The 17,979-nt window shown below is 46.2% G+C and overlaps 2 protein-coding genes across 3 annotated transcripts in view; one reads left to right on the top strand and one right to left on the bottom strand.

Annotated features, from left to right (window-relative positions):
- WDR17 (WD repeat domain 17) overlaps positions 1-17,979 on the bottom strand; it is a 265,042-nt gene that overhangs the window by 239,926 nt on the left and 7,137 nt on the right. The window lies entirely within an intron of this gene.
- Positions 15,201-16,703, top strand: LOC117366821 (transcriptional activator protein Pur-alpha-like). The gene is made up of 2 exons (XM_033958748.1): positions 15,201-15,219; positions 16,174-16,703. Exons 1-2 carry the CDS (start codon positions 15,201-15,203, stop codon positions 16,701-16,703), a joined length of 549 nt encoding a protein of 182 aa, XP_033814639.1.

Below are 17,979 nucleotides of genomic sequence, written 5' to 3'. Positions count from 1 at the left end.
CGCTTGAGATTTTTTTTTGTTAGTCTATTAAATAGGGAGTTGCAGTAATCCATTCTGGAGAGGACATATGCGTAGAGGAATTGGGCCAGGTCAGGTGTGGAGATGTAGGGTTTGATCCTTCTCAGTTGACGGAGGTAGTAGAAGGAGGTAGAGACTACCTGGGATATGTGGGTGGATAGGGATAGGTGTCCTTCTAAGGTTACTCCTAGGCTGCGTACTTGATCTGTTGCCGTTAGTAGAGTGGAGTCCCATGTTAGTGTTGGGCGTGTGTATTTGGTGCTTTTTTTCCTGATCCATAAGAGTTCGGTCTTAGAGGCGTTCAATTGTAGTTTGTTGTTTATCATCCAGGTTTTCATGTCAGAGAGGCAGTGTTGGAGGTTAGCAATTTGGGACGATCGGTTCTCGCCTAGTGGGAGGAGCAGCTGGATGTCATCAGCATAGGAGTTGATTTTAATGTTGTATTTCTGCGCTATATCAATGGCAGGTCTGATGTAGAGGTTGAATAGGAGGGGGGATAGAAGGGCGCCTTGGGGAACGCCATATTTGATAGGCTTGGGGTTAGATTTGTGCGTCCCTAGTAGGACAGTTTGGGTCCTTTGATGGAGGAAGGAGGTGAACCATTGGAGGGCAGAGTCCTTGATTCCAAGGTCATAGAGTCTGGATATGAGGAGATGCTGGTCGACTGTGTCAAAGGCAGCACTGAGGTCAAGTAGGGCATCGCTGCCTTTGTAGAGTATTGCCCAGCTGTCATCAATGACATCTAGGAGTACCGACTCCGTGCTGTGGCCTGTTCGGAAGCCGGACTGAGCAGGGGACAGAGCAGCTTGTTCTTCAATTAAAGGGTGGAGTTGGCGGAGCACAATTCGTTCAAGGAGTTTGGAGACAAATGGGAGGTTGGAGATAGCTGCCGGGTTTGTTAGGGTCAAGGGTGGGTTTTTTTTAGAGTGGGTTTGATACTAGCTGATTTCCAGCTGAGGGGAACTGTCTCTGTGGAGAGGGAGGTGTTAATGATGGGGAGGATGGATTCTGCCATGGCGTCTTCTGTGGACAGCAGGAGGCTGGATGGGCAGGGATCGAGGATGGTGTTGGAGGGTTTGACTTCTCTCAGGATTTCGAGAACCTCGGCATGGGTGGCCATATCAAATAGGGAGAGAGTGGTGGAGGATGGGGTATTTGGGATAGGCTGGGGGGGTGTAGGAGTGGGGTTGGTGTTGGTGTCAAGATTATCGCGGATGGTTTGTACTTTGGACTGGAAGAAGTTCGAGAGAGTCTCGCTATCAAGTTCTGCTTGGTTGTTGTGGCTTTTTCCTTGGGCGCTGGTGAAGAGTTGGTTTGTGAGGGTGAACAGTTGTTTGGATCTAGCAGGGGCTAGTTGTAGGAGGCGAGAGTAGTAGGCTTTCTTTGCTTCTAGGATGGCAGTTTTGTAGGTGATGGATGTGTTATTCCAGTGGGCTTTGGTTTATGAATTTGGGTTTTGATCCAATTCCTTTCTGCTTTCCTCAGAGATCGTTTTATGGATCGGAGGTCACTGGTGTACCAGGGAGCAGGTGTTTTATTGGTGGTTATTAGAGTTGTTTTTGTCTGGGCAAGGCTGTTATAGAGGGATTGGATGTTGGAGTGCCACGTGGAAGCTACCAGGTCGATGGAATGGGGATGTTGGGTGCAGGTTTCGTTTAGGGTGTGAATGCCTGCGGCCATGGCTGGAGGGCTGACTGAGTTAGGGAGTTGGCGTAGGGTGGGAGGGGTAGGGTAGGGTCTTTCGAGTGGGAGTTGGAATTCAATGAGGTGGTGGTCTGACCATGGTATAGGTGTGGTGGTGTAGATAGTTTGTTGGGGCTCTGCAGTTGGGCCTCTGAGGGTGAAGATTAAGTCTAAGATGTTGCCTGCTGAGTGTGTAGGGGTGGTTATAGCTTGATGAAATCCCAGGTCGGTGAGGGAGGAGAGGAAACTGTCTCTTTGTCCTGAGGTGTTGGGGTAGTCTGGGAAATTGAAATCTCCTAGGATGGAAGTAGACACCGAAGAGGGAGTGGAATATATGAAAAAGGATCTGCAAAAGTTAGAAGAATGGTCTAATGCCTGGCAACTAAAATTCAATGCAAAGAAATGCAGAGTAATGCATTTGGGGATTAATAATCGGAAGGAACCGTATATGCTGGGAGGTGAAAAGCTGATATGCACGGACGGGGAGAGGGACCTTGGGGTAATAGTGTCCGAAGATCTAATGGCAAAAAAATAGTGTGACAAGGCGGTGGCTGCTGCCAGAAGGATGCTGGGCTGTATAAAGAGAGGCGTAGCCAGTAGAAGGAAGAAGGTGTTGATGCCCCTGTACAGGTCATTGGTGAGGCCCCACTTGGGAGTATTATGTTCAGTTTTGGATACCGTATCTGGCGAAGGACATAAGAAGACTTGAAGCGATCCAGGGGAGGGCGACGAAAATGATAGGAGGCTTGCGCCAGAAGATGTATGAGGAGAGACTGGAAGCCCTGAACATGTATACCCTAGAGGAAAGGAGGGACAGGGGAGATATGATTCAGACGTTCAAATACTTGAAGGGTATTAACGTAGAACAAAATATTTTCCAGAGAAAGGAAAATGGTAAAACCAGAGGACATAATTTGAGGTTGAGGGGTGGTAGATTCAAAGGCAATGTTAGGAAATTCTACTTTACGGAGAGGGTGGTGGATGCCTGAAATGCGCTTCCCAGAGAGGTGGTGGAGAGTAAAACTGTGACCGAGTTCAAAGAAGCGTGGCATGAACATAGAGGATCTAGAATCAGAAAATAATATTAAATATTGAACTAAGGCCAGTACTGGGCAGACTTGCACGGTCTGTGTCTGTGTATGGCCGTTTGGTGGGGGATGGACTGGGGAGGGCTTCAGTGGCTGGGAAGGTGTAGATGGGCTGGAGTAGGTTTTAATTGAGATTTCGGCAGTTGGAACCCAAGCACAGTACCGGGTAGAGCTTTGGATTCTTGCCCAGAAATAGCTAAGAAAAAAAATTTAAAAATTTAAATTGAATCAGGTTGGGCAGACTTATCGTTTGGGCAGACTTTATTGGGCAGACTTGGTCGGGTCTTTATCTGCTGTCATCTAATATGTTACTATGTTTTGTCCAGTGATGGTGTGCAGGTGAAGCAAGTTCATTACTCACTTCTTGGTTATGTCAAGTGCTGGAGAAAATTCTCCTTTCGCTGACTCCTCACACTGAGGACACGTTGTTCTCACTTTATAAATTATATAGTTAAAATTGATTAGTGAGTTTAGCGCTTTGCTCTTGTGCATTTTTGAGCTCCTGCTGTGAGAACCTATTGACTTTTATTGCTTTTTGTTATATCTTTTAAAGTATCCTTAGCAGTTTTTCTTGGAAATTTCTATTTTTGGATAATTTTATTTAGCAAGTGTTCACATGGTTGACACTGCTACTGACTGCATAGATACTTTTGAATATTGGCCTTAATGTGTTCTAACTCACCAAGAAAGATCAAGAAGAAGCAGAAGTCATGCTTAACAACCACATTTATACAAACTTTGCTAAAACAATGTTTGCTAAAGTCCTTTTATGCACTGTTAGTACAGTTAAGGTAACCTATCTTCTCTACGCACTGGCCTCAACCTCATGGGTTACAGAAGAGCTGTCAGTTCAAAACAAGTCCCATATCTACTGTATATATTATATATCTAAGCATGAATGCACAAACAAGTATCACCAACAGCAACAATCCAAAACTAATTAAGATGATAAAGAAAGATAATCTAGTGATCTAATTAAGGAAACATTTTAGAGGCAGGTGTTTTACTAACTGTCCCTAAGGGCTAGATTCACTAACCCTCCGATCCATGTGCGATTGGAGGCAGGCCGTTCGATTCGCCAATCGTCTGCATGCAAATGGGGGAGATTGGAGGCACGCCCCCAAACCGACTGCACGGATCGCTAAAGCCCTGACAGTAGTGACAGGAGAAACAGCCTCCTCTCACTACTGTCAGGGATTCTACTGGCTTAAAAATTTTTTTTTTTTAATCAGGCAGATTGCCCGATTTAAAAAAAAACTTAAACTCCCCTTCCTCCGTGAACCCCCCCAAAAAAAATTTGCCCCGCGTTCAGAAAAATTTGCTCCACAGCCGCGTTCCCACTCCCTCCTGCCATATCTAGAACTACTAACCCCACCTCCCAACAAGTGCCCCTAACCCCCCTCCCTCCCCGAACTACCCCAAAAATTTGCCCCATAGCCATGTTGAAAAAAATTATGGCAGGAGGGTTCCCACTCCCTCCTGCCATCAGTCCCACTCAAAAACTAACATAATGGCAGGAGGGATGCCAACTCCCTGATGCCACCCCCCTGGATGCCCCCTCCCCACCCCCACCCCACCCCCGTACCTTTAACGGAGCAGGAGGGGTGCTCAATCCCTCCTGTTCCAATGCCTCTCGCAATGAGTCCGAGACCTTAGGCAATGCCCCAATGTATCGTGTGATACACAGGGTGGGGCCTAAGGCCCTGATTGGCTGAAGCGACCCAGGCCCTTCCCAAGGTAGGAGCCTGAGGCATCACAGCCAATCAGGGCCTTAGGCCACACCCCGTGCATCACATGATGCACTGGGGTGGGGCCTAGGGCTGTACTCGTCGGCGAAGGAGGTCAGGAGCAGGAGGGACTGGGCACCCCTCCTGCTCCCGAAGATTACCAGCGGCCTGCAGAGCAGGAGGGACTGGGCATTCCTCCTGCTCCCAACAGTTTTACAGGTACAGGGAGGGGGTGGGCTCGGCGGGGAGCAGGTGGGCCAGCCGTGTGTGATGGCAGGAGGGAGATGGCAACCCTCCTGCCATATTCCTTTGGTTTGGGGGGTGGGAGGGGTGGACAGCGACGACGGCAGGCATCAGTGGGGGGGGCTGGTTTTTTTTGGTTCAGGGAAGGGGGACACGGGTTAAAATCACAGGCTTGCAATGCAGTTTGCTGACGATATAAAAAAAGAAAAAATTCCTTCTTTATATATTCAGCTAAAAGCATTGCAAGCCCGTGATTTTAAAGGGCAGGAGGGTCGGCCAGGATAGAAGTGACTGGCCTTCAGCAATCACTTCTTTTCTGATCAGCAAGCCCAATCGGTTTAGTATAAATTGTTTAGTGAATTGCTGCCTTACAAAATTTGCATGCCATTTCCCTCATTTACATGCAGCTGATCGGATTGGTTGTTGATCGGGTCAGGAGGAGGGTTAGTGAATCGGGTTGGGGAACAATTGGGTTGCAAACCAATCAGTACACGATCGGTTTACTTAGTGAATCTAGCCCTAAGTAGCATAACATGGCATAAACTAATCAGTGGCCTCAAGGAGAACAAGATGGAAGGACAGAAAACAAACAACTCTTAGAAACATTCAGTTTTATACAAGAACACCTAGTGTGGCAGTTGTGGGAAGTAGTTTTTTGGGGCTGAGGCAAGTTGTGGGTTGGGGGTATAGTTATGGGGGGATAGGTTTTGGGGATGGTGCATTTTGCAGGGTGCTGAGGTAATCGGGGGTAGTTTCTAGGGCTGGGTCATTTTGCTGGGTTGTGAAGCAGTTTAATGTTTATTTTTAAACATTTATATTTTGCATATACCTATGTGGATTACACTATAACACTCACAATCCAATAAAAACACAACTTACAATAACAAAACATTAGTAGAATCACCTTCATTCAAAATGCTTGCAGCGTGCCTGATTTTAAGGCCAAATGGTATCGACACGTGGGATCTATTCACAGAGTAATAGTAGGGGAGGGTCATTAGGTGGGTAGACTGGATGGGCCGTGGCCCTTATCTGCCGTCTATTTCTATGTTTCTATGTAATTAAGTGTGTTTTCAATAATTTCTTTATTAAAATGGTATGGTACAAAACAAATTTAAACCTGCTTTGTCACCTTCCTATCACCCATCCTAATCTCTTTCTCCCACCTACCCACCCCTCTGTTTCTCACCTTGCTCATCCCTCCCTCTTCCTATGAGACTGTCATTGGAATGCTTTCATAATTCACTTATATTCTGATATTTGTCCACATTTGCTTATTTCTGATCTGAAGAACAAGGGCTTCCTTCAAAAATGCATTAAGTTAGACCAGTCCATCAAACTTTCTCGAGCCGCAGCACACTAAAGGTAGTGGTCGTGGCTCGAGACACCTGGAAGTGCCCGGATATTGCCGTGATGACATCGCACGCATGCGTGACATCATCATGTTAATGTCTACATATGTGTGAAGGCCCTGAGATGCCAGTGGGGGGTGCCAGAAGGGAAGAGGGCTAGAGAGAAGGATATGTGCTGGCGCCCACTGAGGCACAGTCTGTAGGCAGTCAGCTGGCAACGACATCTCTCCTCCTCAGTGTACCATGGCACCCTGAAATCTCAGGAGGCACACTAGTGTGCCTTGGCATACAGTTTGAGATATACTGAATTAGACCAATAAAAAAGGTATCACCTTATCTCCTTTATGTTTTGTTTATTTCTTTATGTTACCAATAATTTCTTACAATTGCTCCTGGAGGTACACAGTCGTAACATTTGTGGAAGCCTATTCCACCATAAAGGTGCTGCAGATGAAAAAGAACCCAATCTCGTATTCTGGAAGTGAGCCCTGATTCCAATGTCAAACTATGTTTAGGGTGATATACAGATATGAGTAACACCTGCCTCAATACCCCGGGGGCATCATAATACAGCAACTGTTGAACCAAGGACAATATTTTAAATTCAGTCCAGATCTTGGCAGGTAGCTAATGCAAGGCCTTCAGAACTGGAATGAAATGTTTTCTTCTAACAATGCCAGTCACTAATCTAGCAGCTGCATTTTGGACCAGTTGTAATATCCTGCACCTCAAGACAGAAATCCCAAGGTTCAATGCATTGCAATAGTCCAACTTCAAAAATCACTAGTGCTTGAACAACTGTCCTGAAATCAGATGGCAGAGCAAATACCTTCAGCCTTCTCAAACTCATCTGAAAAAAGGTGCAACATACTGTACAACTTGCATTATTTGATCATGCATACCCAGAGTTCAATCTAAAATCACTCTCCCCCAAAAATCGTAATTTCTTCTTCACTGTCAAGATCACCCCCTCCAATATCCACTACCACAGGCCAATCTAATTTTCCCTGTCACCCACTAATCATAACTTCTGTTTCCCCTACATTTAACAGCAATTTATTAGCATACATCCAATCTGTAACTTTCTCTAACAATTGTGATAAATGTTGCTGCCCATCAGGCCAACTACCGTGTTTCCCCCCGAAAATAAGCCCTAGCATGATTTTTAAAGATGCTAATATAAGCCCTACCCCCAAACTAAGCCGTAGTTAAGATTGACCCCCGAAGCCACCCCAACTCTATCCCTGACACTAGTGCTACCCGATTTGCCAATCATCTCTCCCTTCCACCCCAATTCTTCCTCTTTCCTTTCTCTCCCCCCCACCCCCATGTGCAGCATCTTTTCTCGCTTCTCACCCATCCTCTTGTGCAGCAGCTCGGAGGCCTCCAAAAACAGTGGCAACACTTTGAACGGGCTGCTTTGCAGCCTTCTCCACCAGAGTCAGGCCGTCCCTATGTAGTGTTTTTCTATCCTTCCCTCACATCCCTCTGTGCAGCGGAACCCCACTGACCCTCCCACCATGAGCCTGACATACCTCCACTCTGAAGCCTCCAAAACAGCAGTGGTGAGAGCACTCTGAACGGGCTGCTTCGCTGCCTTCCCTGCCGGGGTTTTCCCTCTGCCGCTTCACTGATGACATCATTAGTGACACGACAGAGGGCCCCAAGATGTAGCACCCTGAACCACCTTTTGCTTATGCGCTCCTAACCCACATTTCACATCAGAAACTACAATAAAGTCTCTCTTTAAGAGACCAAGCCCACCACTGGTGAAGTTCATCTAAGAGGCAACATTTTGTGTGCAGCAGAGTCCTCCAGCTCAGTGTTTCCCAATCAGGTCCTGAAGTACTCCTTAGCTAGTCTGATTTTTAGGAAATCTATGACTGAAATATGTATAAGATAAAATTGGCATGCGATGCAGACAGTGCATGAGATGTCTATCACATGCATAGACACTGATGATATCTTGAAAACCAGATTGGCTAAGGGGTACTCCATACCCAACTTGAGAAATAAGCTTTATTGCCTCCTGTCAGTGAGGCCTTGCAAAATCTATGGTTTGCTAATTAGCTATTCTGGAGAAAATGAGACATCTAGGAAACTACAGGAAGGGTAAATAGTGGTGGTTGAGGAAACAATAGAGGGATCCTTCACTTGAATCAAGGTGGGAAAGAGAGTTGGGTGCCCATGAAAGGGCAATTCTATAAACGCTGCCAAACTGGGAGCTAATCCAAGTGCTACACACAAGTAATCTACAGTATAGTGGGAAATTTAGGTGTCAAAGTTATTATAGAATAACAGCGTATCAGCAATTTAAGCATGATCACTTATGCCTGCTCAATGGCAGGTATAAATGTTAGTGCCTAAATGCATAAATTACAGTATTCTAGAAATCAAGCGCGAGAAGAGTCCAGACATCCATGATCCAACTATGCCCCTCCCGTGTAAACACCCCCTTTGAAGTTACCTGCCAGACAATATACACATGCAATTTACAGAACAGGAGCATAATTGCAGTAGCAGGAGTGAGACTGTGGAATGAATTGCCTGGCCTCTTGCGTTTAAAAGAATACTTAAAACTCAGCTTTTTGCAGCTGCCTTTTTGTTGTATAATTAATTGGGCTGAATTAGTAATTGGATTCTAAAGGCTGCACAATGATATTTGTTTTCTCTTCTTGTAATCTGATATTTTTATTAGGCAAGTTTTTTGTAAGCTGCTTAGGTTTAGGCCGTGCATAATTTTTTAAATAAATAAATAAAATAATTCTTTAACTGCAAATTATTATTGATAGTTATAGCTAATTAATTTCCAATTAAGTAATTGAGGCACTAAGGCACATGTATAAGCAGTACTATTATATAAATGCATACACAATGCATAACTGTCACTGTACTGTCACATATCATATTGCCCATCTTACGAGTGTTCTACCATACCAAGTCCCGACCGGTGGTATAATGCATAGCCTTCACTGCTATGCATGGTCCCCCTGTGCTATATCTGACTATGCCATGTTCTCTCATATGATGTTTTGCTACACTTTGTCATACTGTCGCCATTTTTGTCATACTATACTACACGTCATATTTACCATACTATGTCTACCATACTAAGTTTAGTCATGCTACGCTTGCCTTACTATTTTTGTCATGTCATGGCTTGTAATACTATGTTTGCCATACTATTCTCACCATGCTATATCTCACCATACCGTGTTTTTGTCATATTATGTTTTACCATTCTGGGCGAGCAGGACATACAAAAGAAGTCCCAGAAATCTAGAGAGGGAACACTGTGCCAGCCCATAACACTAAGAACCCAAAAGCGGAGTCCTTCCTTGCCGCTATATCCACTGTGGAAAATCTGGAAAATGTAGTGTGAACCAAGTCACTGCCCTGCAAATATCCTCGGGGGAAACTGCCCGTGATTGTGCCCACAAAGCAGCTAAGTTTCTAGTCGAATGCGCCTTTACAGAAAGTGGCAACTATGTCCCACAAGCAATATATGCTGATGAAATGGGCCTAAGAACCCATCTGGAAATTGTGGACTTGGAACTCGCTGCAACATGTCTAACTGGATTTGTATACAATGTAACCATTGGCACTACTTAAACTTAATTAAATGAAGAACACTCCAATATCTGATGTCATCAAATGCAAGAATTTATCGCACATTCATGCCATACTTCATTCATCAAAAATTACAAATTGTGCCACCAGGCACTCAAACTGCTTTCATTGTGCTGGGCTTTATGCTCCCACTCGTCATCGGATCCATCGGTCTGAGATGCAGTGCTCCCTATACGAATCTGGCTATGTCTGGATGAGATGCCAATGCAGCTCTTTGGTGACGAGCCACAAAACAAGTGAGTCCCGCTACATGGACGCCACTAAGTCCCTTGTCAAGGCTGACACCACCGAGACCGGAGCAGAGCAAAGTTCCTCCATTTCCTTGATGTACCAATGCTGGAAAGATTTCCATGCCTTGGCATGGGCAGAAACCGTTGATGGCTATTTGGACCCAAGCAGAGTAGCAAAGATTAGCTCTGAGTATCCCTTATATATTAACGGAAGAGCCATAAGAGAAAAGCGATGCAGAACTTCTATGGAGAAGGTCCATAGTATTCAAAGGCTGAGACTTGTGCCTGTCTGGATAAACACTAGGTATGCATACTATGTTCTGCATGGGCAATCTGGAGTCATTAGAATGACTGCTCTGAGATGGCTTGCAATCCTGTGGAGAATCCAGCCTATCATGGGCCTCACAGGAAATGCGTAAAAGAGCTCGCTGTTTGGCCACGACTGGACCAGAGTGTTTAGACCTACACTTCAAGAAAGGGTTAGATAAGTTCCTGCTGAACCAAAACATACGTAGGAAAGGCTATACTCAAATAGGACACTGGTCGCCGCATGAGTGGACTGCTGGGCACGATGGACCACTGGTCTGACCCAGCAGTGGCAATTCTTATGTTCTGAGTGTGAATCTTCAACTGAAGAATCTGGCCAATTTCTTAAGTCTTGCTGTTAGCAGATCAAATGTTGAGCGATCCCAGCCACGAACAATGGCTTGGAAAACTGCAGCAGACAGTGTCCACTCACATGGACTCAGATCTGCTGAGGAAAATGGCTTGGCAATTTTCCATTTTCACTACATGTGCTGCTGAGAGAGCTTGAAGATGAAGCTCTGCTCACCTGAACAGTAAATGAGCTACAAAACTCAGCTACATACTCCTGGTGCTTCCCTGGAGATTGACATACACCACAGCTGTAGCATTATCCGATAAGACTCAAACCGCTTGTCCCTCCAGACTCTTCTGCAATGCCAAAAAAAGGCATGAAGTTATAATCTTCCTTTGGGAGATTGACCAATGCCCCAGGATCGGGTCCAGTGTAGTGAGCTCCCCTCCAGCCAAACAGGCTGGCATCCATTGTAATAAGTACCCAGCTGGATATGTGGAGAGGCATGCCCCTTAACAACACCTGCAGGAGAAGACACTAATATATCCTGGCCCGGGCTACCGGTATCCACAGCAGAGGCATCTTCAGGGAGTCCAATTCTGGTTCTGAAAAGGATGCATTCAAGCCTCCATCCAGCGAACCTCATCTATTATGGCTGTCCTGGAACATAGCACTTGGAAGTAGTGTCACATGGATGTAGCTGGAATGGCCAGCAAGCTTGTTATCTGAGTGCAAAGGCCCCACGGCAACAAGAGGGCATCTGTGGAAAATCAGGGGCGGAAAACTACATGGTGACACCAGGAAATACTATCTGGTTGATCGCTGGAATAATCTTCCGCTACAGGTAATTGAGGCCAGCAGCGTGCCTGATTTTAAGACAAAATGGGATCGTCAGTGGGATCTCTTCACAGAGAAAGGTAGGGGAGGGTTATTGGGGTGGGCAGACTTGATGGGCTGTGGCCCTTATCTGCCGTCAGTTTCTATGTTTCTAAGCATCTGGTGTATTGAAAAACCGCCAGGTTCTCCAGAAACTGCAACTGAATCAGTTGGCTCTGCTGGAATTTCACTATCTAACTCTGAAGAACCCAGACCACAAGATCCACTACTTGCTTCCCTGTTGGGAACGATGAAGCTCTAATCAGCCTGACACCCAGCTATGGCTGAATCTGCAAACCCATCTTGCATAGGTAAGCAGCTCCCACCACAATCACTGTGGTGAACACGTGAGGCGCTGATGCCGGCCCAAAGGGATAAGCCAAAAATTGGAAATGGTTTCCAGGACATGAAACCTCAAGAACTCTTAGTGATCTAGAAAAACGGAAAGAAGTATATAGAGCTCTTTCAAATTTAGAGAGACCAGACACTTCCCTAGAGCTGCCGCTGCTATGATTGATCACACTGTCTCCATGTGACTTAGGATCCAGTGGGGATTTCCACTCATCTAAGCCCTGAAGGTAGCTAATTTGCATGGCCAGATCGGAAAATGGGCAATCGAGGGGAAAAACATGCAGTGAGCCGTTTTGTGTATCAGGTTGGTAAAGCGATTGTTGCTAAAGCTGTGAAAACATTTAGCGACGATCGCTGACTTTAGTGCATCTAGCCCTACAGCAGTAATTAGGCATATCAACACTTTGAACAGACAAGTATATTTGTACTCACATTACACAATATTCACATCATCACACTTATACAATTATTTATCTCACATCCCCATCCCACTACAACCCAGAAAATATTTCATCTGTTCAATCTGCTAGAATGTTAGCTCTTATGGCCATTTTCTTCAGTCCCAGTTGCGATCACTTCTTTATCCTCAAGTAGCTTACAAACCGGGTGCTGCCCCCTCAGCCCTAGTCACAATATGCCAATATTTCAAAATGACCGAGAATACCAAACACAAGTTACCACTCCCTGTTCAATACTGCAGATGCTAGAGAATGACATGGGGACAAATTTTGTCCCCGTCCCTGCTCCATCCCCATCCCTGCGGACTCTCCTCATTTGCACAAGCCTTATGATTTTTAATAAAGTTTAAAATGGAACAATATTCTGTACAACTGTTTATGGATCACAAACAGAGCCTTCCATTTCTATCTGGGTTTAGTACAACCTATCCAAAGAGTCAGTTGACTATGTTTTCACATCATCTGTGAAGGTAATTGGATTGTCTTTCAGATAGGGGCGTAGAAGAAAATCTAAATTGTGTAGTGGATGAACAGGAAAATAAGTGTCTACTGTATTACATGCTATAAATGTCCCTTGATGGATGAATCTGTTGCAGTAAGATGCTTCAGCAGCTGGGCACATGATGGAAGGACATTGCAGAGGGCAGACAAGACATAAATGATTGTCATTTAACAGTAGTTCATTGAAATCCAAAAGCAGCTTCTGCATTTTTTAAATGATTGGAGCCAGTTGTCTAAGATGGGTTAAGTTTTTAGAGAATGTCATAGGAACAAAGTTTATCCCTGTCCCCGCGGGCTCTGTCCTCATTAACGCCGTGTCATTCTCTACCCACTCACCCAGAGAGCTGGCTCCTATAACCCTGATGCAAAGTTCACAGCCCCAATCGCAAACCCTTACGCTGTCAGGTATTATCAAATTACGAAGTCACTGCAACGCGCTCTTTCTGCTAGGTGCAACTACAGAATCTAAGAGCTATTTTCAACCACCCTTTCAGAGATGCCGTCAAAGTCCCATCACAGTTTTCCTCAAAATGAAACATCAAAAGCTGAACGACATCCTCTCCATACCCTAATCAACCTATTCTAACGCTGAGGAGGTTGAATTCAGTGGTGACGCACCACAGCAATCAACCCCAACATGGCACCACCTCATCCTATCCCCCTCAAAGCTCCTCCCGCGCGGTGCGGCACACTTAGTCCCGCCCATCCCACCGCATCACATCACAGCTTGACGTGATTCTTCACTTAAGTCAGTTCCAACCTGTGCCAGAACCGCAAAAATCAGGGACGGCGTGCGGAGAACAGAACGCACAAACCCACTCACTAACAATCCCCACCTTTCAGCTTCTGCCAATGGTCGCCCGACCGAGCCGCATTGTAGCTCTGGATTGGCGGGTGGCATTGTCTTGTTCGCCGGAGGACATGGGAAGCCGTTTGACGTCTCCTACGGCGGTGCGTTGTGCACTGTTGCTATAGTAACGGCGACAGCTGGCAGCTGTAGGGCTGGCCTGTAGAAAGTTTGATGAAAGAGAAGGTTTTACACTTACTGGCGGGTTTGAATCTTTGTTTTCGGTGTTTTCATTTTTAAACCACTGATGTTGTTGGTTTATTGCAGCTACAGATTGTTCTCTGACAATGAAGATGCTGCGAAAGCCACCAGGGACATTGTGCGGAGCGCCTGGCATTTTGGTTTTCAGCATGCTGGGAATTGTAGTGTTATAGCTGAGACTGATGAAGCTTGCACTTGAAGCATTGCTGTGCTCTATTACCGTGTTCCTCGAAAATAAAACACTGTCATATTAATTTTGGACCAAAAAAAGGCACTAGATCTTATTTTTGGGGAGGTCTTTTTTCATGTACAATGATTATCTCTCCCTTCCTCTCCTCCACCCCAATTTTCCTATTTCCTTTCTCTCCCCCACATGTACAGTATCTTACTTCTCCTCTCACCCATCCCCTTGTGCAATATCTTTCTATCCCTCCCCCTCCCTCCCATCCCCCTGTGCAACAGAACCCTTGCAGTTTATATCCCTCCCTCTTAACCATCCCTTGTGCAGCAAAACCCTTGCAGCTTATATTCCTCCCTTCCTCCCATATCCCCCCTGTGGAGCATTTTTTAAATCCATTCTATCCCCCTTCCTGCCGCTGCCACACACCCCTCTCCCTGCTGACCCTTTCATATCTCCCACCCATCAGAACCCTGACTGCGAGACCAAAATACAGTAACTTATAACAAAATGCATCACCAGCAGCACAGCAGAGGAACACCCGGGCGTGAGAATGCCGTGATGGGGGCCTGTGCTGCTGACGATGCGGTTTATTATAAGGTACTGTATTTCGGTTTCGTTGTCGGGGTTCAGATGGGTGGTAGAGATGAAAGGGTCACAGGGGAAGTGCTGCTGCCGCCGGCGACTAGGGCTTATTTTCGTAGGGCTTATATTAAGACCTACCCCAAAAATCATGCTAGGGTTTATTTTCGGGGTAGGTCTTATTTTCAAGGAAACACGATAGTCCTAGCTTGAGACTTGCTCTCTCCATTCTAAAATGTATCCAGTGAATTTAGGTGGATGCTTAGATAAAGATCAGCAAACATTTTGCAGCTGATATCTAACACATTTGTGTTTACCTTTAAATAGACTAATTTATTTTATAAGGACAGTTAAAGAATTAACGTTTTTCTTTTTCTTCCCCAAACTTTCATTTAAAGATTTTTGGGTTTCGCATTAATTGTATTGCTACATAGGCATAGGAGGTCAACAAAAAGTTGTGTAATACTCGGCCATTTTTCCTGTAAACCACCTCAAACCGAAAGGCTTTCGCGGAATATAAATAAAGATTTGTGTTATGTTATGTTAATACTGTACAATAGAGCTTCCATATTGCCTGGCTCCAGGTTGGAGATTTTAGGCTAAGCCTGGATTTCTGCCGACCACATCCTATTGTACTATGAACCCTATAGTCCCTGGTGAGTCTGCCCCATCATCCTTCAAAGTAAAATTTTGGAGCAAGCAGTATAAGTGGGATAGAGAGTCCATGGAAAATGACCCTCACACTGGACAGGCTGTTGAAGCAACTTCTATAGAAATGTGCAAGAAAGTCAAGGATTTAATTTTGTTAGACAGGCAAATTAAGGTTTCCAAATAACTGAAGAAATGGGCATCTCAGCAGGTAGACTTTGGAAAATAATTCATGAAAAGTTGGGCATGTCCAAGGTTAGTGTAAGATGGATTCCAAGAATGTTTGCGCCATGTAAGAAGGCCACAAGGCTCCAGTTCTGTCAGGAGAATTTGGAGATGCTCCAGGAAGACCAAGTGAATTTTATTTCATTGTTTGGTGACTGGGGATGAGACTTGGGTCTATCACAGATATCCTGAGTCCAAAATGGAGTCCATGCACAAGTCATCCCACACAACAGAAAAATATGCAGGCAAAGTCATGGCAACTGTCTTCAAGCTTCAAGCTTGACCATTCTTCAAGCTTTGCTAGGTCCTTCCTCAGTGTACGGTCATGAGCAGCTCCTTTTTTCCCAGCACACCCGGACATCACTGCTCTGGTCACATAGCAGTGGGAGACTGCTGAAGACTCCTTAAAAGGTAACAAAAGCTATGTCCAGGCTTTATCCCATGGCCCGAGTTTCAGCAGCTGATCAGTTGAAAGTAGTGCTGCCCAATTTACGATTCAAATCGATTCACCGATTCGATCAGGTGAATTGATTCAAATCGATTCAATTAAAAAATAAAAATTAAAAAAAAAATTGGCCTCCTGATTCAATGGCTGACCCTTCCCCCGTGCCTTCCTAAAGCAGGAGCTGCAGCTCTGCCTTTTGATGGCCGTCCGCTGCTGCTCCTGCTTGAGGGGGAAGGGTCGGTCAGAAAGGCCTCCTCCAGCTTGCCCGCTCTTACCTCCTTAACGCTAATAGGGCAGGAGGTGGTACAGGAGGAGTTCCTGGTGCACGAGAACCGCAAGTACTACCTAGACTTGAAGGAGAACCAGCGGGGCCGCTTCCTGCGCGTCCGCCAGACGCTGAACCGTGGGCCAGGGCTGGGCACGGCGCAGGGCCAGACCATCACGCTGCCCGCGCAGGGCCTCATCGAGTTCTGCGACGCGCTGACCAAGCTCATCAACGACTACGGCGTGGAAGAGGAGCTGGCCGAGCTGCCCGAGGACACCTCACTCACGGTGGACAACCAGCGCTTCTTCGACGTGGGCGCCAACAAGTACGGCGTGTTTCTGCACGTGAGTGAGGTGAAGCCCACCTACCGCAACTCCATCACGGTGCAACATAAAGTTTGGGCCAAGTTCGGCTACACGTTCTTTAAGTATGCCGAGGACATGTGCAAGATCCAGGACAAGCAGTGCGAGAAGCGACAGGCTGAGCAGCACGCGCCCCCGGGCCCGCCCACCTGCGGGCGCCGAGCTGCAGGCGGCCCCGGGCTAAGGCGACAATGACGAGGATTGAGAAGGAGCCAGCGCCTGCCTCGCACAGTAAGCAACTGCTAAACCATATACTCTTTTCTGATGTCTAGGGCAGGATCGCAGCAGAGAGAACGTGCCGCTGAGGACCACAGGCAGCTGCAGGGATCGCTAAAACACCAGCGAGCCTGCAAGCTGCCCTATTAGTGTAAAGAAGAGTGGGAAGGTGCAGGCTTGCAGGGGGAGCAGGCATTCGTGGCGGGGGGAAGCAGGCCTTCAAGGCAGGGAGGCAGGCCTGTGCAGAGGGGGGAGGAGGAGGAAGAGTTCCTTTGGTAGTGGGGAGGCAGGCCTGTGCAGAGGGAGGAGGACGAAGGAGGAAGAGAGGGTAGGGGAGATGCCAGACCTGGGGTGAAGTGAAGGGAAGAGAGAGACCAAACCAAAAAGATGGGGAGGAAAGCAGAGGAGAGGTGCTGGATAAATAGAGAGAGGGAGAGAGAAATGAAAAACCACAAGGGGAAGGGTACAAGAGGGACAGATACAGCTCCAAAGTAGGTGGGCAGGGTGCAGGATGGCAGGAGAGCTAATAGGAGAAAGCCTGTACCTGGGGAAGGGGATACAGGAGGTAAGGAAGAGAGAAAGAAGAAGCTGGAGAGGAGAATAGGGACACAGAAGAGAGATGCTGGATGAAAGGGTAGATGAGAAAAGGAGAGATGGTGGATCTGTGTATGATGGGGTCCATCGCTGCAGCTGCGGGGGATGGAAATGAAAAAAGGAAAGATGCCAGACCTCTGGGGGAGGAAAGGGAAACAGAAGGGGAGAACAGAGATGGAAGATGGATGGTTAGCACAAAGAAGGAGAGCCTGATCAGAAGACAACCAGACCGACATGGGACCAACAAGATTTGAAAAATGACCAGACAACAAAAGGTAGGAAAAATAATTGTATTTTCTATGATTACAATATGTCAGATTTGAAATGTGTATCCTTTCAGAGCTGGTGTTGGACCGCAAACGTGAGCTAGGATTTAATAGAGAGAGGAAAAGTATTTTTTGTTTGTTTATTTTGTTTACACCTCAGGACCAGTGTGGGTAGGAGAGGGCAAAGGGGGTGAAGAGGCTATAAAATAAACCCACCAGGATGTTTGGAAAAAACCACCCAATTGGGCAGGAAAATCGAATTGAAAAATCGATTCAATAGGCTGAATCGAATCAAATTTTTTTTTCCTGAATCGGGCAGCACTAGTCGAAAGTGGATTCTGCTGTGGCTCAAGTCACCAAGCGCACAGCCCCCCTAGTGAAGGAGGAGTGATGCT

This window comes from Geotrypetes seraphini, chromosome 1, assembly GCF_902459505.1.
Source record: "Geotrypetes seraphini chromosome 1, aGeoSer1.1, whole genome shotgun sequence".
NCBI lineage: Eukaryota > Metazoa > Chordata > Amphibia > Gymnophiona > Dermophiidae > Geotrypetes > Geotrypetes seraphini.
Note: the sequence above shows the minus strand (reverse complement) of the source record. Positions and strands in the feature narration are given on the sequence as shown.